The 25,186-nt window shown below is 44.5% G+C and overlaps 2 protein-coding genes across 6 annotated transcripts in view; one reads left to right on the top strand and one right to left on the bottom strand.

The window, feature by feature from the left end:
* Positions 1-1,057: 1,057 nt before the first annotated feature.
* On the bottom strand, positions 1,058-1,300 carry LOC123460723 (small integral membrane protein 40-like). Its single transcript, XM_045149243.1, has one exon. The coding sequence runs from the start codon at positions 1,298-1,300 to the stop codon at positions 1,058-1,060; it is 243 nt and encodes an 80-aa protein (XP_045005178.1).
* Positions 1,301-18,357: 17,057 nt separating this feature from the next.
* Ccdc171 (coiled-coil domain containing 171) overlaps positions 18,358-25,186 on the top strand; it is a 553,592-nt gene continuing 546,763 nt past the window's right edge. For 4 of the 5 annotated variants that reach the window (XM_045160091.1, XM_045160110.1, XM_045160100.1 and 1 more), the window contains exon 1: positions 18,546-18,680. The gene's annotated coding sequence lies outside the window, so the exon portion shown is untranslated. Of the gene's footprint in view, positions 18,423-18,545; positions 18,681-25,186 lie in introns of those variants that run through there. The other variant, XM_045160095.1, reaches the window with a different exon arrangement.

Raw genomic sequence — 25,186 nt, forward strand, 5'->3', positions numbered from 1 at the left:
TTAGGACCACTCCTCCTCCTCCTCCTCCTTCTAACGTTTGGGCCCTGCATTTTAAACCGTCTGGTAACGTTCATCAGGGAGAGAATTAACACAGTCCAACTACTGGTTCTCCGTCAGCGATATCAGCTAATAGGGGAATCAGAAACCTAAAATTCCATGATTGGAATTATGCCCAAGAAAAAGGGGGGAATGTAAAGTTAAAAATGCTAACCTGCCTTCTTAGCTTTTGTAACGTTGCTTGCTTGCCTCAAATTGACTAAAGAACAACCATTTTGAGATGATAATCTCTGGTTAGCCCCTGCCCTGAGAATCTAACCCACTTGTTGTTGTTCTTGAACCTTGCTCCATTGCCTAGTTCCCGAACCCTGTCTTTGTTTCCTGGAACCCAGGAAACCACCACCCTGCCTGCAGTCACTTTTGGCCTAGCCAAGCAACGCCAGGTGGGCTCCACCAATCAGAATCCCCTCTATATGAAAGTCCCCTGAGCAAGACCCCCTCCCTAGCTCTGTGGCTTTTCCCTATGTAAACCCTGTGAAGTTGCTATTGGGGCTCTTCACCCCTCCTGCGTGAGGACTCTGTGTTGAGCCCCGTGCACCGGTACTTCAATAAACACCTCTTGCTGCATTGCATCGAGAAGCGTCAGTGTCAGTCTTTGGGGTTTCGCTCGACTCCCGAGATTTGGAGTCCCTCCGTGAGGAGGGGTCCCAACAAACAACCCCTGCCGTTGACATGCCGTCTTTCCACAGGTGGTGGGCATCGTGCCAACCGGCAGGAGCGCCGCTGCCTGGCTGCTCCCGTTGTTCTCGGATGCCGGGAGCCTCAGACGCCCGCGTGGGGAACCCCGCAGCACCCCTCTCGAGTAGGACAAGCCTGCAGCCTTCCAACTGGGGACAGAGAAACTTTCCCGAAGGGTTTTGTTGATGGAACTTGAAGAAGTGGTTTAATTTCCAGATCCTGTTTTTCTAAAATGGGTCTCAGTAAATGTCTGGAATAAAGGTTCCCCACATTCACTCCTTACAATAGACTCCTGATCAGAAAGTCCACCACAGGGAGGTGGTCACAGTTCCAGCGCCTCTTCCTTCTGCGGCGTCCCCAGGAGCCAGTTCCCGAACTGGGCCCATGGCAGTGGCCACAGCAGTTTATAAGCAGCCTCCAGCAGTAATAGGGTCACAAAGAGGACAAGGAAGGTTAGGAAGATCTTGTCCAAGGCGCAGCGCAGGGGACCCCTCGGAGGAGTGGGACCCTGGGCAAATGCCAGGAACACATCCCCTTCATCCATACTGCCTTCCTCCTCCGCCATCCTCCTCCCTGTTTTGTTTTGGTTTTTGAGGTAGTGTCTCACTCTAGCCCAGGCTTACTGGAATTCCCTGTGTAGTCTCAGGGTGGTCTTGAACTCATGACCAGGCTCCATAGAGTTTTGACTAGGTGTTCAGTACCATGCATGTATTCCCTCCTGTGGAGCAGGTCTCCAGTACAGTTAGGAAATGGTTGGGGCTGCATGTCTTTAATCCCAGCACTTGGGAGGTAGAGGTAGGAGGATCACTGTGAGTTCAAGCCCAGCCTGAGACTATACAGTGAATTCCAGGTCAGCATGGGCTACAGAGAGACCCTACTTTGAAAAAACAAACAAAAAAAAAAGAAAGAAAGAAAGAAAGAAAGAAAGAAAGAAAGAAAGAAAGAGAAGTAGGAAGTGGTAGGTTGCTCCTGTAACAGACATTCCACTACTGCCACTATTGCACTAGTTGGTACATCTGTCTTGACTGGCCAGTATTAGGGCTTTCAGGGTCCACTGTTGTTTAACACTGTTGATGACTTCTCTTTTGTAAAGGGCTGCATGCTGCATAGTTCTTTCCAGATTTCTGATAGTCAACAGGGAGGAGGTTTCCAGCATAGCTCCAGCTTGATTTCTCAGTAACCTGTAGACCAAACATGTGGTCTTCAGCAGTAGGGTCTTAACATCTAGTTTTGATGGGCAACCAAGAGCCTTGGCAATGGCCTGTAATGTTTTGGGGACATTGGGCACCTCTGCAGTCAACAACTCACTGGAAAGTATCCCATCACTGGAACTGAAAATTTTCTAATAGCAATGTATGGCTTCTGGTCTCACTGTTAGCAACATCCATAGCATACTTCTGCCCATACTCTCTCTCTTTTTAATTTTTTTGTTTATTTTTATTTATTTATTTGAGAGAGAGAGAGAAAGAGGCAGAGAGAGAAAGAGAATGGGTGCACCAGGGCTTCCAGCCACTGCAAACGAACTCCAGATGCGTGCACCTCCTAGTGCATCTGGCTAATGTGGGTCCTGGGGAATCAAGCCTCAAACTGGGGTCCTTAGGCTTCACAGGCAAGCACTTAACCACTAAGCCATCTCTCCAGCCCTCTCTCTCTCTTTTTAATATTTTATTTATTTATTTATTTGAGAGAGAGGAAAAAAGACAGATAGTGAGAATGGGCAAACCAGGGCATCCAGTCACTGCAAATGAACTCCAGACACATGTGCTACCTTGTGCATCTGGCTTTACGTGGGTACTAGGGAATCAAACCTGGCTCCTTAGGCTTCACAGGCAAGTGCCTTAACTGCTAAGCCAGCTCTCTCACTCTCAATCTCTTTTTAAACTTATATATTGTTGACTAGCAAAGAAGGTTTCCATATATTATTCATAACATCATTAATTTAGGTTAACCCTCCTCTGACCCTTCCTTTTCTCATCCCTCCCCTAACCCCACTTAAGGTATTCTACTCCCAATAATCTTCCCCTATACTTACATATCTATAGTACCATCCCTTTAAGTCCTGCTCTCTCTTCCCTGCTTCATAGTCTCTTTCTAGCTTTCTGGCTTCTACTACCAACTTTTACTACAACTCACATACAAACATAAACATTTGTAACTAGGATCCACATATGACAGAGAACATGCAGCATTTGACTTTCTGGACCTGGATTACCTCACTTATTATATTACTTTCCAGATCCATCCGTTTCTCTGTAAATGTCATCTTTCTATACTGCTGAATAGAACTTCGTTGTAGAAATGGACCACATCTTCTTTATTCATTCATCAGTTGAAGGGCATTCAGGCTGGTTCCATTTTTCTAACTATTATGAATAGAGCAGCAATGAATGTGGATGATCAAGTATCTCTAAGGTGGCAAGTAGAGTCCTTGGGGGGTATGTCAAAGTGTGGCAGAGCTGGGTCAAAAGGTAAATCTATATTTAGTTGTCTCAGAAAACTCCACACACATTTCCACAATGGCGGTGCCACCTACATTACCACCGGCAAAGAAGAAGGGTTCCTCTTTTTCTACACCCTCACCAGCATTTATTATAATTTGTTTTCTTGATGATAGCCATTTTGACAGGAGTGAGATGGAATCTCAAACTGCTTTTTTTTTTTTTTTTTTCCAAGGTAGTGTCTCCCCCTAGCCCAGGCTGACCTGGAATTCACTGTCTTAGGCTGGCCTTGAATTCACAGTGATCCTCCCACCTCTGCATGTGACACCACGCCTGGACATGGCAATGTCTCACTCTAGCCCAAACTGACCTGGAACTCACAGTGATTCTCCTGCCTCAGCCCTCCCAAGTGCTGGAACTAAAGGTGTGTGATTCCATGTCCAACCATATCTACTTTTTTGTTTGTTTCTTTTCAGGTAGAATCTTGCTCCAGTTCAGGCTGACCTGGAATTCACTTTGTAGTCTCAGGGTGGCCTCGAACTCACAGTGATCCTCCTACCATGCCAGATCATGTCCATTTTTGTATAAAGGAAACTTAATACAAAGAGTTACAAATTAAGTAGGAGTTAGATGAACTGAAAAGGTGAGGATTCCAGGGGATGCAGAAGTATCAGGCACAGACAGGCAGTTACTACCTGAAAGCTAAGAAAAAAGGAACACTACAGCAGCTCAGGGTGCAGAGAAGAGCTCTGCTCACCTATGCTGAGATTCACATGCCTGTAAAGAAAATGCGCTTACTGTCTGGAGTGGTGGCACATGCCTTTAATCCCAGTTCTAGGGAGGCAGAGGAAGGAGCATTGCTGTGTGTTCAAGGTCAGTTTGGGCTACAGTGAATTCCAGGTCAGCTTGGGCTAGAGTGAGACCCTACCTTGAAAAAAACAATAAAAAAGAGAAACTATGCTTACTACATACACACACAACCACACACACAACGACGTAGAGCCACACAATCCACCAATGGTACAGAAACTTGCTAGAGGTATATGTAGATGTGGTTCCTCATTGCTAGAGAGAAGAAACAGGCTGGATTAGAATGCAGAATGGATAAATAGATGTAAGTGGCTTGAATCTGGTCTAAACTGGCCTGAAGAAGAAAAAAGAGCCTGGAGACACCGCAGGAGCTCCAGTATAGGAGGATAGAGGGCTGGAGCCCAAAAGTGTCTTCTTAGCTGAAAGTGGTGGTGACCACCTTTAATCCCAGTGCTTGGGAGGCAGAGGTAGGAGGACTGCAGTGAGTTCAAGGTCTGCCTGGTACTACAGAGTAAATTCCAGGTCAGTTTGGGATAGAGACTACCTTGGAGGAAAAAAAACGTGTTTTCCTGTAACTATGCCACGCAGCGACTCTCCAGTGCCCTCTGCTGTTGAATCATAGCACTTCATCTGCTGGGGTGGTGGGAAAAAAGCGAGTTTAGGACTCAGTGCTAATACCACAAATCAAGACAAAATAGGGTAGATTTGCAGCAGTGTTGTAATATCAAATTTACAACTGCACATATGTCCATTATTATAAAAATATAGTAGTAATTGACGGACGTGGTGGCGCATGCCTTTAATCCCAGCACTCAGGAGGCAGAGGTAGGAGGATTGCCATGAATTCGAGGCCATCCTGAGACTCCATAGTGAATTCCAGGTTAGCCTGGAATAGAGTGATAACCTACCTTGAAAAAACCCTACCTTAAAAAAATTGCATTCTTATTGTAAAAAACAAACCAAAAAATCAAAGTGATTATTATTGTTATTTTTTGTTTGTTTTTTTTTGAGGTAAGTTCTCAATCTGGCCCAGGCTGACCTAGAACTCACACTGTAGTTTCAGGGTGGCCTTGAACTCACAGCGATCCTCCTACCTCTGCCTCCCGAGTGCTGGGAGTAAAGGAGTGTGCCTCCATGTCCTGCCTGCCAAAATTATTTTTATATCTTATAAACTAAGGGACTAAGTCTTGTTTGAATTTATGGCTATTCCAATAAATTCAAATAAAGTTAAATATTTTATTTTTATTTATTTATGTGAGAGAGAAAGGCAGAAAGAGAGAGAGAGAAAGAGAAAGAGTGGGCACGCCAGGGCATCTAGCCACTGCAAATGAACTCCAGATGGATGTGCCACCTTGTGCATCTAGCTTACGTGGGTATTGGGGAATTGAACCTGGGTCCTTTAGCTTTGCAGGCAGACACTTTAACTGCTAAGCCATCTCTCCAGCCCTACGGTGTTTTTTTAAAAAATATTTTATTTATTTGAGAGAGAGAAAGAAGCAGATAGAAGGAGGGCGGGAGGGGAATGGGCATTCCAGGGCCCCTAACCACGGTAAACAAACCCCACATCTGCATGTGCCACCTTGTGCATCTGGCCTATGTGGGTAACTGGTTAATAGAAGCTAGGTTCCCAGGTTTTCCAGACAAGTGCCTTAACTGCTAAGCCACCCCTCCAGCCTTTTTTTATGTGTTTTCAAGGTAGGGTTTCACTCTAGCTTAGGCTGTCCTGGACTTCACTGTATAGTCAGTCTCAGGCTGGCCTTGAACTCACAGCAATCCTCCTACCTCTGCCTCCCAAGTACTGGGAATAAAGGCATGTGCCGCCACACCTGGCTTAAAGTTTTTTTTTTTGTTGTTGTTGTTGTTGTTTGTTTGTTTTTAAACATTTTCTTTTTATTTCTTTCAAATTTTTAATAACAACTTCCATGATTATAAAAAATGTCCCATGGTAATACCCTCCCTCCCCCCATTGAAACTTTCCCCTTTGAAACTCCATTTTCTATCATATCCCCTCCCCCCATCTCAATCAGTCTCTCTTTTATTTTGGTGTCGTGATCTTTTCTTCCTCTTATGATGGTCTTGTGTAGGTAGTGTCAGGCACTGTGAGGTCATGGATATCCAGGCCATTTTGTGTCTGGGGGGAGCATGTTGTAAGGAGTCCTGCCCTTCCTTTAGCTCTTACATTCTTTTTTTTTTTTTTTTGGTTTTGTGAGGTAGGGTCTGTTGCAGTCTGGTCCGCATTGCTGGTAGAAATCACCCAACCAAGAGTAGCTTCTGGGAAAAAGAGGTTTATTTTGGCTTACAGGCTCGAGGGGAAGCTTCACGATGGCAGGGGGAAACGATGGCATGAGCAGAGGGTGGACATCACCCCCTGGCCAACATAAGATGGAACACAGCAACAAGAGGGTGTGCCAAACACTGGCATGGGGAAACTGGCTATAAAGCCCATAAGCCCGCCCCCAACAATATACTCCCTCCAGGAGGCATTAATTCCCAAATATCCATCAGCTGGGAACCTAGCATTCAGAACACCTAAGTTTATGGGGGACACCTGAATCAAACCACCACATTCCGCCCCTGGCCCCCATAAACTGATATCCATACATGATGTAAAATACAATGCATTCATCTCATTTTAAAAGTCCCCATAGTTTTTATCAATCTCAATGATGATCATACATCCCCATAGTTCAAGATCTTTTAACTGAGCCATAATACCAAAATATAACCTCAAAAAACCCATACTGGCACAGATTAATATTCACACTGCAAAAGATGGCATTGGGCATAGCAAAGAAACATTCAACCAATACAAGATTTAAACAACCAGGGCAAATATCAAACTCTGTAGCTTCAAGTCCAGCAACTCTAGCCAGTGACAAATCTTCAAGTCGGTTAATTCTAACCAGCAACAAGTCTCTGGCATTCCAATTCCGCCCCTCCAGCTAGGCTACTCACAGTCCTGGAAAACTTCACCGGGGCCGGCAGCTCCTTGGCAGCCATCTCATGGTCCCGGCATCTCCACTAGGTCTCCACTGCAAGCCACGGTTCATCCTCATGGCCCCATGGGGTCTCTATGCAGGCAACCAGCAAACCCACTTCACACTACCCATGGCCATTTCCAAAACACAAGACCGTGTTGCAAACTCAATGACCCTCTTTCCAGCATTTCTTATACTCCATGATACCAGGTAGGGTGCCAATTTGTTAATCCAGGGGGGAATAAAGCAGACTTTGAAGAACAGGACACTCCTTGAGCACTCAGGCCCCTTCAAAAGAGTTGACATTCTTTTTGTTGCCCCAGCGCAGGTCAGCTAGCCCAGTCTCAAAGGTTGTAATCTCTCAGTTGCAGCTGAATTGGCAGTAGTTCACCCAAAGATTTTTCTTTCTGTGCCATATCCCTCTGCACACACCAGTTCATTTCTACGCAAAGCAACCCTGCACAACTTCTCAGGACATGGGCATAAGAGCAAGCTTCTCACACAAACTGCTAGCCCAGTCCAGGCACAGCTCTTTCTCACCCTCATAAGCCAAACCTCACAGTCCATGGTTCTTACTACATTCAGGTCTTGGAGCTCAGACCAGAATAGTCCTTTAAGCTGTAATTACAGCACTGCGAGGCATCTCTTAGGCCAAGGTTTCAAATCCTTCCACATTCCTCTTGAAATTCAGCTACAAAAGGCTGAAGCCACATAGTCAGGTGTCTAGCAGCAACCCCACTCCTGGTACCACTTTACTGTTGCAGTCTGGTCCGCATTGCTGGTAGAAATCACCCAACCAAGAGTAGCTTCTGGGAAAAAGAGGTTTATTTTGGCTTACAGGCTTGAGGGGAAGCTTCACGATGGCAGGGGGAAACGATGGCATGAGCAGAGGGTGGACATCACCCCCTGGCCAACATAAGATGGAACACAGCAACAGGAGGGTGTGCCAAACACTGGCATGGGGAAACTGGCTATAAAGCCCATAAGCCCGCCCCCAACAATACACTCCCTCCAGGAGGCATTAATTCCCAAATATCCATCAGCTGGGAACCTAGCATTCAGAACACCTAAGTTTATGGGGGACACCTGAATCAAACCACCACAGGTCTCATTCTGGTCCAGGCTGACCTGGAATTAACTCTGTAGTCTCAGGGTGGCCTTGAACTCACGGCGATCCTCCTACCTCTGCCTCCCGAGTGCTGGGATTAAAGGCGTGCGCCACCACGCCCGGCTAGCTCTTACATTCTTTCAGCCACCTCTTCTGCATTAGACCCTGAGCCTCGGAAGGTGTGATAGAGATATTACAGTACTGAGCACTCTGGTCCCTCTTTCCATCACCATGATACCTTCTGAGCCGTACCAAGGTCACTGCCATCTGAAAAGAGAAGATTCTCTACCCAAAGTGAGAGTAGCATTAATATAAGGGTATGAACATTAAGAGAAGTGCTTACTGGGCATTTTGATAAGCATAGTGTATACATTTAGCCAGACAGCAGCAGATGTTACACCCCTAGGTCTCATGACTAACCCTGTTTTAAGTTTTCATTATTAGGGATGTATTCCTTCCCTTGGAACAGGCCTGCAGCCCAGTTAGAGGGCAGTTGGTTTCTACCATGACAGATGTGCCACTATGGCACCCGTTGGCTCATTTGGCCTAGCTGGCCAAATGTAAGGCTTACAGTCTCCACTGTTGAGTATCTTCACTGATTATTTTTATTTCTTTGAGAGACAGATAGACACAGAGAGAATGGGCACACTGCAAATGAACTCCAGATGCATGTGCCACCTTGTACATTCGGTTTATGTGGGTCATGGGGAATTGAACCTGGTGGGTTCTTTGGCTTTGCAGGCAAGCACCTTAACCACTAAGCCATCTCTCCAGCCCAAAGTTTTTTTTTTTTAATTTTATTTAACTTATTTGACAAAGTCACATGCACCTGCATTTATTTGCAAGATTTATTTAGCAAGAGACCCTAGTGTGCATACACACACACACACACACACACACACACACACACACACACAGACTTGTAAAGAAAAATTAAGCAAAAGAAAGCTTAACCACAACTCTCTGATTATTTAATTTGCAACAGACATAATCAAGAAAATTTGGAAAAAGTTGTTAGAGAGATAAAATAGAAACATAAGGAGCCTGGTGTGGTGGTTCACGCCTTTAATACCAGAACTCAGGATGCGGAAGTAGGAGGATTGTAGTGAGTTTTAGGCCTGGCTGGGACTACAGAATGAGTGTCAGGTCAGCCTGGGATAGAATGAGACCCTACCTTGGAAAAAAAAAAAAAAGTTAGCCAGGTATGGTGGCGCATGCTTTTAATATAAGCACTTGGGAGGCTAAGGTAGGAGAATCACTGAGTTCAAGGCCAGCCTGACTACATAGTAAATTCCAGGTCAGTCCTACCTTGAAAATCCAAAAACAAACAACCAAAAGCAAGGAATAGTTGTAAGGGTTGTTAGGAGTTCATCTCTGATAGAATGTGCTCAGCATGCTAGAACCTTGGTTTAAGTCATCAGCTCAAACAAAAAATAGAACAGGGGCTGGAGAGATAGCTTAGTGGTTAAGTGCTTGCCTGTGAAGCCTAAGGACCCCAGTTTGAGGTTCAATTCCTCAGGACCCATGTCAGCAGCTGCAGAGCAGGAGATCTCCTTTGTATTAAGAGATAAGAGAACACCCTTAGTTCCCAAGGTCAAAGAGCAGCTGTGGCTCCCGACAGAGAGAGAGAGTGAGAGAGCATGCAAACTTCACACATGTGTGCCACCATGCATGCATGCTCCACCTTGTGTATCTGGATTACGTGAGTTCTCAGGAGTCAAAACCTAGGTTCTTAGGCTTCACAGGCAAGTGCCTTAACTGCTAAGCCATCTCTTCAGCTCTTCAATTATTTTCTAAAAACATATTTTTGGGTTGGAGAGAGCTTAGCGGTTAAGACATTTGCCTGTAAAGCCAAAGGATCTGGGTCTGACTCCCTAGGATCCAGGTAAGCCAGATGCACAAGGGGTGCATGCATGTGGAGTTCCTTTGCTGTGGCTGGAGGCCCTAGCACATTCATTCTCTCTCTCTCTCTCTCTCAAATAAATAAATAATTAATATATATTTAAAATATTTTTATTAGCTGAGCATCGTGGTACATGCTTTCAATCCCAGCACTTGGGAGGTAGAGATAGGAGGATCGCCATGAGTTTGAAGCCACCTTGAGACTACATAGTGAATTCCAGGTCAGCCTGAGCTAAAACCAGACACTACCTTTAAAACAAAACAAACAACAACAAAAAATTGATTTATGGCCATGGGGACATGCCAGAGTCTCTTGTGTCCAGCTGCTTTAGCCATTTTTTAGGCAAGCACCTTAACCACTGAGTCATCTCTCCAGCCACTTTTTAATTTTCTTTCCTTTTCTTTCTTTCTTTCTTTCTTTCTTTCTTTCTTTCTTTCTTTCTTTCTTTCTTTCTTTCTTTCTTTCTTTCTTTCTTTCTTTCAGAGCGAAAGACACAGAGAGAAAGACAGATAGAGGGAGAGAGAGAGAATGGGCGCGCCAGGGCTTCCAGCCTCTGCAAACGAACTCCAGACGCGTGCGCCCCCTTGTGCATCTGGCTAACGTGGGACCTGGGGAACCGAGCCTCGAACTGGGGTCCTTAGGCTTCACAGGCAAGCGCTTAACCGCTAAGCCATCTCTCCAGCCCTCCAGCCACTTTTTAAATCTGGCTTTTACATGTGGGTGCTGGAGAATTGAACCCTGGGCCAGCAGCTTTGCCAGCAAGCTCCTGTCACTGCTAGCTCATTTCCTCAATCTCTGTCCCAATTCTTCCAGTCCCTTCTCATTATATCCAGAATAAAATTCAAACTTTTCTTTTGCCACTCAACAACAATTAGTCTCACAAAAGATTTCAGACAGGAAGGTGATCAGTCATGCTTTAGAAAGGTTTCTGAACACACACACACACCAAAAAAAAAAAAAGAAAGAAAGAAAGAAAGAAGACTTCTGTTGTAGCATATGGAAGGAACAAAGGACCAGATCCTCCACAGGCAACAATTATGCCAAGGCCTTTCAGTTCCAAACAGCATAATAATGAAGGTACTTGGTGCCAGAACATTCTGGGGAGGTCGTAGAGGGGTCAAAGGGATGCTGTTCCTCTGAAGCTCAAGAAACTCTGAGGCTCACTCACTATCTGCATGTAACATTCCCCTGTGTCTGCTTTTGATTTTTATGTCCTCTGATCCCCTCCTGTTGTATTTGTCAGCTTAAGAATGTCCTAAAGCCAGCCATGGTGGTACATGCCTTTAATCCTAACACTTGGGAGGCAGAGGTAGGAGAATCTTGGTGAATTGAGGGTCATCCTGTAGTGAATTCCAGGTCAGTTTGCGCTAGAGCCAGACTCTACCTAAAACAAAACAAAACAAACAAAACAAAACAAAAGTAAAGAAAACAAACAAACAAAAAACTCTTACATGTTTATGGCTAACTGCACTGAAGTGATAAGTGAGCATTGGTCACAAAGATGGTCCTGAGGACAAGTATATGGATAAGAAGCAACAGGATGGTTTGGAGAGATGGCTTAGCATTTAAGTCACTTGCTCAAAGGACCCAGGTTTGATTCCCCAGGACCCACTTGAGCCCTGGCACACCCATTCTCTCAAATACATAAATAATTTTTTTTTTTTAAAGAAGAAGTAACAGGAAGGCTGGAGAGGTAGCTTACAGGTTAAGGTGCTTGCCTGCAAAGCCAAAGGACCCAGGTTCAGTTCCCTAGTACTCAAGTAAAGCCATATGCAAGAGGTGGCATGTGTGTCTGGAGTTCATTCACAGTGGCTAGAGGCCCTGGTGTGTCCATTCCTTTTCTACCTGCATCTTTCTCTCTCTTTCTCTTAAATAAATAAATAACATATTTCAACTGCCCCCACCCCACCAGCCATACAAACAAAATCATAAGGAAAAAATTTTAAAGTTTTTTTTTTCTTTATATGAGAGAAAGAGAGAGAGTGAGAACAGAGAGAGAGAGAGAGAGAGAATGGGGGGGGGGATATGGGTGCACCAGGTCCTCCAGTCACTGCAAACAACTCCAGATACATGCATGCGCCTCCTTGTACATCTGACTTATGTGGGTCCTGGGGAACAGAGCCTCGAATGGGGTCCTTAGTCTTCATAAGCAAGTGCTTAACTGCTAAGCCATCTCTCCAGCCCCCCCAGAATTTTTTGTTTGTTTGTTTTGCTGTTTTTCCAGGTAGGGTCTTCCCCTAGATGAGGCTGACCTAATAGTCACTATATAGTCTCAGGGTGGCCTCGAACTCATGATGATTCTCCTACCTCAGCCTCCCAAGTGCTGGGATTAAAGGCATGTGCCACCATGCCCAGCTCCCAGAATTTTTTTAAATTAATTAATTAATTAATTTAATTTTTATTAACATTTTCCATGATTATAAAAAAAATCCCATGGTAATACCCTCCCTCTTCCCCTCCACTTTCCCCTTTGAAATTCCCTTCTCCATCATATTACCTCCCCATCTCAATCATTGTACTTACATATATACAATATCAACCTATTAAGTACCCTCCTCTCTTCCTTTCTCTTCCCTTTATATCTCCTTTTTAACTTACTGGCCTCTGCTACTAAATATTTTCCTTCTCATGCAGAAGCCCAATCATCTGTAGCTAGGATCCACATATGAGAGAGAACATGTGGCATTTGGCTTTCTGGGTCTGGGTTACCTCACTTAGTATAATCCTTTCCAGGTCCATCCATTTTTCTGCAGATTTCATAACTTCATTTTTCTTTACTGCTGAGTAGAACTCCATTGTATAAATGTGCCACATCTTCATTATCCACTCATCAGTTGAGGGACATCTAGGCTGGTTCCATTTCCCAGCTATTATAAATTGAGCAGCAATAAACATGGTTGAGCATGTACTTCTAAGGAAATGAGATGAGTCCTTAGGATATATCCCTAGGAGTGCTATTACTGGGTCATATGGTAGACCAATCTTTAGCTGTTTTAGGAACCTCCACACTGATTTCCACAATGGCTGGACCAGATTGCATTCCCACCAGCAGTGCAGAAGGGTTCCTTTTTTTCCACATCCCCACCAACATTTATGATCATTTGTTTTCATGATGGTGGCCAATCTGACAGGAGTGAGATGGAATCTCAATGTAGTTTTAATTTGCATTTCCCTGATTACTAGTGATGTAGAACATTTTTTTAGATGCTTATATGCTATTCATATTTCTTCCTTTGAGAATGCTCTATTTAGCTCCATAGCCCATTTTTGATTGGCTTGTTTGATTCCTTATTATTTAACTTTTTGAGGCAGAAAATTTTTTTCAAAAAGGTTTTATTTACTTGAGAGAGAGAAAAGAATGAGAGTAGGTGCGCTTGGGCCTCTTGCACTGTAAACTCCAGACCCAGGTGTTGGGAAATTGGCCTGAGCAGGTAGGCTTTGCAAACAAGCTTCTTTAACCACTGAGCAATCTCCCCAACACCTCATATATAAGGAATTTAAAGAAGCTATAATCTTAAATTTTTTTTTTTTTAAATTTAAAAGCCAGGCATGGTAGAGCACACCTTTAATCCCAGCACTTGGAAGGCAAAGGTAGTAGGATCACAGTGAGTTCAAGGCACCCTGAGACTACATAGTGAATTCTAGGTCAGTCTGGGATAGAGTGAGACCCTACCTCGAAAACTCCCCCGCAAAAAATATTTATTTGACAGAGAGAGAGAGAGAGAGAGAGAGAGAGAGAGAGAGAGAGAGAGAGAATGGGCATACCAGGGCCTCTAGCCACTGCAAATGAACTCCAAGACTCATGTGGCAACTTGTGCATCTGGCTCAGGAATCAAATCTGGGTCTTTTGTCTTTGCAGGCAAGGGCCTTAACCACTAAGTCATCCCTCTAGCCCTTAATTAATTAATTTTTTATTAACAACTTTCATGATTGTAAACAATATCCCATGGTAATGTCCTCCCTCCCCCCAATTTCCCCTTTGAAACCTCATTCTCCATCATATCCCCTCCCCCTCTCAATCAATCTCTCTTTTATTTTGATGTCATGATCTTTTACCTCCTATTATGATGGTCTTGTGTAGATAGTGTCAGGCACTGTGGGGTTACGGATATACAGGGTATCTTGTGTCTGGAAGAGCACGTTGTAATGAGTCCTACCCTTCCTTTGGCTCTTACATTCTTTCAGCCACCTCTTCCACAATAGACCCTGAGCCTTAGAAAGTGTGATAGAGATATTGCAGTGCTGAGCACTCCTCTGTCACTTCTTTCCAGCACCATGAGGCCTTCTGAGTTATCCCAAGATCACTGCCATCTGAAAAGAGAAGATTCTCTACCAAAAGTGAGAGTAGCATTAATATAAGGGTATGAACATTAACAGAAGTGCTTACTGGGCAGTTTGTTGAGCATATATACATTTAGCCAGATAGCAACAGACATTACACTCCTAGGACTCATGACTACCCCCGTTGTAGGTTTCCAGTATCAGGGATGTATTCCTTCCCATGGAGGGGGCTTCCAGTCCAATTAGAAGGCAGTTGGCTTCCACCATGACAGACATGCCACTGTTGCACCCATCGGCTCATTTGGCCTGGCTGGCTAACTATAAGGCTTGCAGTATCCGCTGTCGAGTATCTTTTCTGGTGATTTCTCTTTCTCCCATTGAACTGCATGCACAATAGAATGTAGACCAGCTCCTTCCAGTTGGTCTACATGGAGGAGGTTATCAGCTCATCTCCTGCAGGATTTCTCAGTGGCCTTGCAGCCCAAGTATGTGGAGTCTTCAGAAATAGGGTCTTACCATCTATTCCTGGTGGGAAACCAAGGGACTCGACAATGGCCTATAATGTTTTGGGGGCATCAGGGACCTCCCTGGCCAACAACTCACTTGAAGGTATCCCATCCCTGGCACTGAAAAGTTTCTAGTAACAATCTATGGCTCCTGACTATTCCGCTATCCAAAACAGTAGGTTTCCATATAATTTATATCCCCTTAGATTTTGATTAGCCCTCCCTCCACCTTTCCTTTATTCAGTTTCTTCCCCTGACCTCACTTAGGCCTTTTCACCCCCACTAATCTATTCTTTTTTTTTTTTTTTTTTTGAGGTAGGGTCTCACTCTAGCCCAGGATGACCTGGAATTCACTCTGTAGTCTCAGGGTGGCTTCAAACTCTTGGTGATTCTCCTACCTCTGCTTCCTGAGTGCTGGGATTAAAGGCGTGTGCCACCATGCCTGCAATCTATTCTTCTATGTATGTATATACAATACACAATACCATACTATTAAGTGCCCCCTCCCTTCCTTTTTATTCCCTTTGTATCTCTTTTCTACTGAAGCTGTATTCTATTTAACTTTTAATTTTTCCATTTGATTTGGAGTGAGCTATTTATTTATTAATCTTATTTTATTTTTTTCTCAATTTTTTAAAACATTTTCCATGATTATAAAAAATATATCATGGTAATACCCTCCCTCCCCCTTTTTCCCCTTTGAAATTCCATTCTCCATCATATCCCCTCCCCATCTCAATATGTCTCTCTTTTATTTTGATGTGGTGATTTTTTCCCTCCTCTTATGATGGTCTTGTATAGGTAGTGTCATGCACTATGAGGTCATGGATATCGAGGCCATTTTGTGTCTGGAGGGAGCACGTTGTATGGAGTCCTACCCTTCCTTTGGCTCTTAGATTCTTTCTGCCACCTCTTCTGCAATAGACCCTGAGCCTTGGAAGGTGTGATCGAGATGTTACTCGGTACTCTAGTCACTTCTTTCCAGCACCATGATACCTTCTGAGCCCAAGGTCACTGCCATCTGAAAAGAGAAGATTCTCTACCCAAAGTGAGAGTAGCATTAACATAACGGTATGAATATTAAGAGAAGTGCTTACTGGGCAGTTTGATAAGCATAGTATATACACTTATCCAGACATCAGCAGATGTTACACCCCTAGGGCTCATGACAACCCGTTTTAAATTTTCAGTATCAGGGATGTATTCCCTCCCTTGGAGCGGGCCTCCAGTCCAATTGGAGGGCAGTTGGTTTCCACCATGACAGATTGCCACTATTGCACCCATTGGCTCATTTGGCCTGGCTGGTCAATTATAAGGCTTGCAGTGTCCACTGTTGAGTATCTTCACTGGTGGTATCTCTTTCTCCCATTGAACTGCATGTAGAATGGCTTCTCCCAGCTTTCTGTCAGTTGGTCTACACGGAGGAGGTTATCAGCTCAGTTCCAGCAGGATTTCTCAGTGGCCTTGCAGCCCAAGTATGTGGAGTCTTCAGCAATAGGGTCTTACCATCTATTCCTGGTGGGAAACTAAGGGCCTCGGCAATGGCCTATAATGTTTTGGGGCCATCAGGGACCTCCCTGGCCAACAACTCACTGGAAGGTATCCCATCCTGGGCACTGAAAATTTTCTGGCAATGGTCTATGGCTCCTGAGTGTTCCATTGTCCAAAATTGGAGGATTCCATATGATTTATTTATATCCTTTTAGATTTTGATTCGTCCTCCCTCCACCTTTCCTTTACTCAGTCTCCTCCCCTGACCTCACTTTGGGCCTTTTCACCCCCGTTAATCTATTTTTCTACTTACATATATACAATACCAACCTATTAAGTACCCTCCTCCCTTCCTTTCTCTTCCCTTTGTATCTCTTTTTTAGCTTACTGGCCTCTGCTACTGAGTTTTTTCCTTCGGAGTGAGCTATTTTTTTGAATCAGTTACCTTCTTTTTGGCTACTGTGTTAAGAAGCAAGGACAACCTCCATTTTATTTATTTATTTTTAAATTTTTATTTTTTGAGTTTCATTTATTTGAGTCAGAGAGAGAGACAGAGACAGAGAGAATGGCCACGGCCAAGGCCTTCAGCCACTGCAAACAAACTCCAGACACTTGTTCCACCTTGTGCATCTGGCTTACGTCCGTCATGGGGAATCAAACAGGGTCCTTTGGCTTTTCAGGCAAATGCCTTAACCACTAAGCTATCCCTCCAGCCCGACAACTTCCATTTTAAGTCTAAGTCAGTAAACTCAAACAAAATGCTAGGTACCAGAGTCAAAGACATTTAATCTGTATATTTGCATTTATGACTATGGGCTTTTTGATGATAGAGGAAAGACTCATATCTGGTTTCAGGTTGTTTACAACCAGCAAGGGACGAGTTTATCTAAAAGGCTCATTTTGAATTATATCCCTTTTTTAGCTCCAGTGTGGTGGCTCACATATTTAATCCCAGCAGTTAGGGAGGATCTCGATTTTTGAGGCCAGTCTTAAAAGTGGGTTTCAGGTCAGCCTGGGCTTGAGTGGGACCTTGCCTCAAAAAAATAAAAAAGATCAACAACATAAAGAAACCAAAGGTTTGTGTGAGGGAGAAGGTGGTGGTGGTGAAGATAAAAATCCTGCCAATTTGCATTGGTCTTTGGGGAATAGGTTTTCAAAAGCTCAAAAGGCGAGGAACAAAAGAGGATTTGCTTTGCCAATCTCCCTGAAGAAACCAAAGCACTGGAGAGGGGCGAAGGAGAATGTTCCAAGGCCTTATTTTGCGATATATCTGGTTGCATAATAAAAAACAGAGGCGCTCAATAGCAGGGAGAAAGGGAAGCAGGGACTGAGGGAGTGGGGAGGGGGAAGGGAGAGAGAACGTTCCAAGGCTTTATTTTGCGATATAACTGGTTATGCAGTATTTATAATGGAGGCGTTCAACAGCATCAAAGCATCGACGCCCCCCACCCGCCCAACCCAAGCCGGGATATAATGAGGATGGGATGAGGGGACAAATCATGCACCTGCTGAGAGCAGTCCCGAGGGAAACCAGCCACCTGTGCAGAGGCGGGGGGGGGGGGGGGGGGGGTGTCAGCATTTCCCTGGGGATCTCGGAAACCGCGGATCCCTAACAATCAGCCAGCACGGAGGCTAATTTGAATTTGGAGAAGCAGGTGGTGGCCCCTTAGTCTTTATTTAGTAGGCAGGGCAAAGTGCTTAGTGGCTGGGACAGTGCATGTCTAGGTGGTCCCGGGGACTGGGACCCGAGGACCTCAGCACCAGAACCAGCCGCTCGACCCGGCCGGGGCGTCCCCGCGAGCCCCCCAGCGCGCCCCCCCCCAGCAACGGCGCATGCGCCCTCCGTTCCACCGCGGCGGCGGCGGCAGCGGCGCGCGCACCGGCTCGCGGCCGCGCTTCCCACCGGAGCTCGGCGTTGGGTGCGGGTATCCCGGAGCCGCGGCCCTGACGGCGGGAAGCCGGGAGGACGGGCGGGCCGGGAGGCAGGGGCGGAGCCGGGGCGGCCTGGTCCGTCTTCCGAGGGCTGGGAGGGAAGTCGCGTGCTCCCGGCCCCCGGAAGTGGCCGCTGCGAACCGGGGCTCGGCAGCTCTTTTCTCCACCCGGAGGCCGGCGGGTTTCAACAGTTTCCGCGCCCAGCCTGGAGGCCGCCCCGGGGGCCGCGCGAGCCCCGAGGTGAGCACGGCGCTGCTCTCGCCGGCCCGGCTCGTCCGTGGGCCCTGGCCGCTGCGGGTCGGGCGCCGGGCGCCCCCCTCGCGCCGCCCCTTCCCCAAGCCCCTCTCGGCCCGCCGCGCACCACTCGCGGGTTTCGGCCCCTTGAGCCCGCCCTCCAGCGCTCTGGAAAGTCATCTGCGAGCTTTTGTTTTTTTTAAATGTACATTTTCGCCGGGCGTGCTGGTGTACGCTCTTAATCCCAGCGCTGGGGAGGCAAAGGTAGGACGTCCGTGAGTTCGAGGACAGCCTGGATTACAGCGAGACCCTACCTTTAAAAAAAAAAAAAGTACATTTTCTTTAGAAGCGATGCCATTCTCCCCTCCCCCCCCCGTAGTATTTATTCCATTAAGATATTTATCCTAGGCAAATCCATTGTTTTGTTAGAAAACTCTTAATGTCCAGCGCCTTCTAATCTTACACATCGATGTTTTATAGTTCTCATAACTTGTAGAAAAGATCCTGCTGGTTTGTTACTTGTTTTACTTAATGGTGCCTAGTAACAACCAAACAGTGGTAGAGCAGGAAACGATATTTTTGTTTGTTTGTTTGTTTGGTGAAACGCAGAAGAAATAACGAATCCACCCCGGTGTTAGGAAAAGTGAAGAGTCCTCTCCCTCCCTTCCCCTCTCTCCCTTTTTCTCTTAATTTCTTTTGGAGTGCTCTTCCTCTAACTTTCTGTATTACTCCTGAGTGACAGGCAGATCACCCAACCTTCCCTGGGCATTAGATTACTTATATATCAGATAACGACAATGGGCTTGATCTCTGAAGTCTCAATTCAAAGACTTTTATTTAAAGCTGGGTGTGGTGGCGCCTGCCTTTAATCCCAGCCAAAGTAGGAGGATCGCCTTGAGTTCAAGGCCACCCTGAGACTAAAGAGTGCATTCCAGGTCAGCCTGGACTAGAGCGAGACCCTACCTTGAAAAACAAAACAAAACAAAAATAAATAATTTTATTAAAAAAAATTAAACTCAACCTCTTTGACTTAATCCTATTTTTGTTTTTTTGAAAGGAATCACACATCCCTTTTAATTCATAGGTCTTTTTCTGGGGAAGGAGAGAGTTACTTGGAGTTGGACCAGAACTTTAGGCATGTGCTGAGCCGCATCTCCATGCCTTTTCTTTTTTGGTTTTTCGAGGTAGGAACACTCTAGTAGCAATTTTACCTCTGCTTCCCCAGCGCTTGGATTAGAGGTGTGTGCCACCATGCCCAGCTATCTCCACGATTTTGAATGGTGAAATATGTAACTGCTGATAGAAACTCCCTACATAGGTGTGGTTACTAATGGACGCAGCACTACATCATGAAAAAATGATGGATGTATTATTAGGGAATTCAAGTTTCCTTCCGCTCCACTTGAAATGGGCTTGTTGAATTGAAGAGTAGTATTGAGCTAAGAAAAAAGATTATTTGGTAAACCATCAAAACCAAGATTACTATAATGAAAGACTGCCTGTTTATTTATTTTATTTTTATTTTTATTTTGGGGGGGATATCAAGGTAGGGTGTCACTCTAGCCCAGGCTGACCTGAAATTCACTCTGTATTCTCAGGGTGGCCTCGAAATCACTGTAATCCTCCTACCTCTGCCTCCAGAGTGCTGGGATTAAAGGCATGAGCCACCATGCCCGGCTAATTTGTTCTTTTGAGGTAAGGTCTCACTCTAGCCCAGGCTGACCTGGAATTCACTGTGTAGTCTCAGGGTGGACTCACATTCACAGTGATCCTCTTACCTCTGCCTCCCAAGTGCTGGGATTAAAGGTGTGTACCACCATACCCTTCTAAGGCCATCTTTAAAAAAAAATTTTTTTTTTGTTCATTTTTATTTATTTATTTATTTTAATTTTTTTTTCTTTATTTATTTGAGACTGACAGAGAGAGAAAAAGGCAGATAGATAGATAGAGAGAGAATGGGCGCTCCAGGGCCTCCAGCCACTGCAAACGAACTCCAGATGTGTGTGCCCCCTTGTGCATCTGGCTAACGTGGGTCCTGGAGAATCAAGCCTCAAACCAGGGTCCTTAGGCTTCACAGGCAAGCGCTTAACCGCTAAGCCATCTCTGCAGCTCTCTTTTTTGTTTGTTTCAAGGTAGAGTCTTACTTCAGCTCACACTGACCTGGAATTCACTATGGAGTCTCAGGGTGATCTCGAACTCACAGCAGTCCTCCTACCTCTGCCCCCTCCCCTCTGAGTGCTGGGATTAAAGGCGTGCGCCACCACGTCTGGCCTAAGACCATCTTTTAAAAATAATAATTAAAAATTAAAATTAAAAATAAAATTATTATTATTTGGGGAGAGAGAGAGATAGAGATAGATAGATTGGGTGTGCCAAGGCCTCCTGCTACTGCAATAAACTCCAGAAGCATGCACCTCTTTCTGCATCTGGCTTTGTGTGTGTCCTGGGCAATTGAAGCTGGGCCATTGGGCTTTGCAAGCAAGCACCTTTAACCACCCAGCCATCTTCCCTAGCCTTCATGAAAGGCCGGCTTAACAATTCTGTGCTTTTTGTCTTTTAGTAAGAGAAATAAACCTTGGTTGGGTTGGGGTGTTACATGATTACTGAAGCCTGGTTCCTGATCACCTGTCCAGTTGATTTGTATCAGTCTTTGTGGTGGTGTGAATTTAAACTCTCCCCCTTAAACTCATGTGCTTGAATAACTTAATCCTCAGTGGTGGTGCGATTTAGGAAGATTGTGGAACCTGCAGGAAGTGGGTCTTTCCCCAAGCAGGCCTTGAGCAGGTGCAGCCCCGCCCTACTTGCAGCTCTCTCTACTTCCTACCTGCTGCAGTGATGGCATGATGCTGCCACCTGCGCTGCCAGGCTTTCCCTAACATGGTAGACTTTGGAACTGTAATCTGAAAGTTGGATATGTCCCAGCAACCATGAAGTACCTGATAAAGTCTTGAAAGGAACAGGTGTGCTGTGTGCTTAGGGATTTTTCTAGACATGATTACAACCTAGAGGCTATGGGTGCATTTTTCTTGAACAAACACGGCTGAAGTCAGTCTGATAAGAGTAGTTTTTTTTTTTTTCCTTCCAGTGTTGAACATTGAACCCACAGCCCTGTGTATGTCACCCAGGCACTCTGCCACTGAGGCACACTTCTGGCTTCTAAGAGTACATAATTATGGCAGTTTCTCTTCATTGCCTTTGCCATAGAAGCAAGGCACAAGTTGTTCCTGGTCAAGGGGGGGGGGGGCATTACATAATAAAGAAACACTAGCTGACTGTGGTGGTGCCACCTTTAATCTCAGCCCTTGGGAGGCAGAGGTAGGAGATCACCATGAGTTCAAGGCCACCCTGAGACTACATAGTAAATTCCAGATCAGCCTGGGCTATAGTGAGACCCTACCTTGAAAAAAAGAAGGGGGGGTGAAGATAGTGGGGGTTGCTTGCTTAACACATTATCTGTATGAATGATTTGGAAACTGAGCTCCATCTAGAAGCCACATTCTGCCTAGAGAATAATCAGCTGTTAACAGTACTGAAGTAACTCAGGCCATCTCTTCAGTTTAGTTTTCTCAAAATAACCTTATTAAAATTAGTTAAATTCTCTCTTTCTGTATGCTTTTCTTCCCAAGGTAAAACAAATCTGCTGTTATTAAGGTTGTAATAATACAATGTTTTAAAAGTTTGTCTATTATTTAGTGTGTAGTAATGGGAGTCAAACCCAGGAATTTGTGCCTATTAGGCAAGTGCCCTACCAGTCAGTGACCCATACCTCTTATCTAAAGTACTTTTCCCAGGAGGTAAGTGGAGCTCTGTTGGGGGCTTTTGTGCCAAATGCAATACACACTTTATGGAGTTTGTATGTATATGTCTTTTAAGTATTTTCACATAGAAACTTAACATATGTTCATTTAATTTTTTAAAATTTATTTGCAAGCAGAGAGAGAAGAGAGAGCGAGAGAGGAAAAAAAGAAAAAGACAGGGAGAGAATGGGAATACCATGGCCTCCAGCTTATGCAAATGAATTCCTTATGCAATTGCCACCCTGTGCATCTGGCTTTATGTGGGACTGGGGAATTGCACCTAGGTCATCAGGCTCTGCAGGCAAGCTCCCTGACTGCTGAGCCATCTCTCCAGCCCTCATATGTGCAATTTTTTAAGTTTTTTTATTTTTTGAGGTAAGGTCTCACTCTAACCCAGGCCGACCTGGAATTCACTGTGTATTCTCAGGGTGGCCTCAAACTCTTTAACAGTCTTCCTACCTCTGCCTCCGAGTGCTGGGATTAAAGGCATGTGCCACCATGTTTGGCTGCATCTTCTTAAAACTGTTTATTTATTTGAAAGAAAGGGAAAGAGGCAGATAGAATGGGTATACCAGGGCCCTTTAGCTACTGCAAATGAACTCCAGATGCATGTGCTACCTTGTGGCTTACATGGGTCCTGGGGAATTGAACCTAGGTTCTTTGGCTTTGCAGGAAAGTGCCTTAACTGTTAAGCCATCTCCAGCCTATAGCTGCATTCTTTTTGTTTTTTATTTTTTTTTAATTTTTATTAACATTTTCCATGATTATAAAATATATCCCATGGTAATTCCCTCCCTCCCCACCCTCACACTTTCCCATTTGAAATTCCATTCTCCATCATATTACCTCCCCATTACAATCATTATAATTACATATATACAATATCAACCTATTAAGTATCCTCCTCCCTTCCTTTCTCTTCCCTTTATGTCTCCTTTTTACCTTACTGGCCTCTGCTACTAAGTATTTTCATGCTCATGCAGAAGCCCAATCATCTGTAGCTAGGATCCACATATGAGAGAGAACATGTGGCGCTTGGCTTTCTGGGCCTGGGTTTCCTCACTTAGTATAATCCTTTCCAGGTCCATCCATTTTTCTGCAAATTTCATAACTTCATTTTTCTTTACCGCTGAGTAGAACTCCATTGTATAAATGTGCCACATCTTCATTATCCACTCATCTGTTGAGGGACATCTAGGCTGGTTCCATTTCCCAGCTATTATAAATTGAGCTGCAATAAACATGGTTGTATAGCTGCATTCTTTTTTTTTATTATTATTTTTTAAAAATTTTTTTAAATTTTTATTAACATTTTCCATGATTATAAAATATATCCCATGGTAATTCCCTCCCTCCCCACCCCCACACTTTCCCATTTGAAATTCCATTCTCCATCATATTACCTCCCCATTACAATCATTGTAATTACATATATACAATATCAACCTATTAAGTATCCTCCCCTCTTCCTTTCTCTACCCTTTATGTCTCCTTTTTAACTTACTGGCCTCTGCTACTAAGTATTTTCATTCTCATGCAGAAGCCCAGTCATCTGTATATAGCTGCATTCTTAAAAGATATTTATTTATTCATTAATTCATTTATTTGTGATTGGTGGGGGAGTGTCCTCTTGCCACTGCATATGAACTCCTGATGTATGTGCCACTTTGTGCATCTTGCTTTATGTAGGTAATGGGGAATTGAATTCAGGTTACCAGACTTTGCAAGTAAGTGCCTTTTAACTACCAAGCCATCTCTCCAGCCCCTATATGTGACCTTTTTTTTTTTTTTTTTTTTTTTTAGGTGGGGTCTCGCTGTAGCCTAGGCTGACCTGGAATTCACTATGTAGTCTCAGGGTAGCCATGGACTCACAATGATTCTCCTCTCTCTGCCTTCCAAGTGCTGGGATTAAAGGTGTGTGCCACTACACCTGATGGATGTTACTCTTAAATTTGCAAAAGTCCATTTCTTCTAGAGTCTAACTTTCCTTCAATTTTGAAGGCAGTGTTTTTGGGACTGAATCTTTCAGAGTATGGTGGTAGGATTGTAAGATTTTGAGACTCTGTACCCAAAATAATTTGACTGAGGTCTGGAGAGATGGCTGGTGATTAAAGGCATTTGCATGCAAAGCCTGATGACTGGATTTGATTCTCCAGTACTCACATAAATCCAGGTGCACACATGCATCTAGAGTTGTTTTGCAGGAGATTTTGGTGCACCCATATTTACTCTGTGTTTTTTTCTCTGTCTATCTCAAATACATAAATAAAAATATTTTTAAAAAATTTGATTCGAGGCCACCCTGAGACTCCATACTGAAATCCAGGTCAGCTTAGGCTAGAGTGAGACCCTACCTCGAAAAACCAAAAAAAAAAAAAAAAAAAAAAAAAATTCGAGGGCACACCAGGCATGGTAGCACAACTTTAGTCACAGCACTCAACTGGGTCGGGGCAGGTGGGCACAGGTAGGAGAATCACCATGAGTTTGAGGCCAGCCTAAAACTATAGTGAACTCTAGGTCAGCCTGGGCTAGAGGGAGACCCTACCTTGAAAAACAAATTAAAAAAAAAAAATTAAGGGCTAGAGAGATGGCTTAGCTGTTAAGATGCTTGTCAGCAAAAGTCAAAGGACCCAGGTTCAGTTCCCCAGTACCCACGTGAAGCCAGATGTACAAGATGGCTCATGTGTCTGGAGTTGGTTTGCAGTGGCTTCAGACCCTGCTCATGCCCATTGTATTTCTATCTCTCCCTTTCTCCCTCTCTCTTATTCTCATAAAATAGTAACAAAAAATTTGCTGGGCGTGGTGGTGCACGCCTTTAATCCCAGCATTCGGAAGGCAGAAGTAGGTGGATCACCACGAGTTTGAGGCCACCCTGAGACTACATAGCAAATTTCAGATCAGCCTGGACTAGAGTGAGACCCTACCTCAAAAAACAAAAACAAAATAATGAAAAAAAGTTGAGCTGGGCATGGT

This window comes from Jaculus jaculus, chromosome 1, assembly GCF_020740685.1.
Source record: "Jaculus jaculus isolate mJacJac1 chromosome 1, mJacJac1.mat.Y.cur, whole genome shotgun sequence".
Lineage (NCBI taxonomy): Eukaryota > Metazoa > Chordata > Mammalia > Rodentia > Dipodidae > Jaculus > Jaculus jaculus.

Excerpts from the sequence above, each read along its gene's own strand:
- LOC123460723 (XM_045149243.1), bottom strand. The coding sequence starts at position 1,300 with ATGGCGGAGGAGGAAGGCAGTATGGATGAAGGGGATGTGTTCCTGGCA.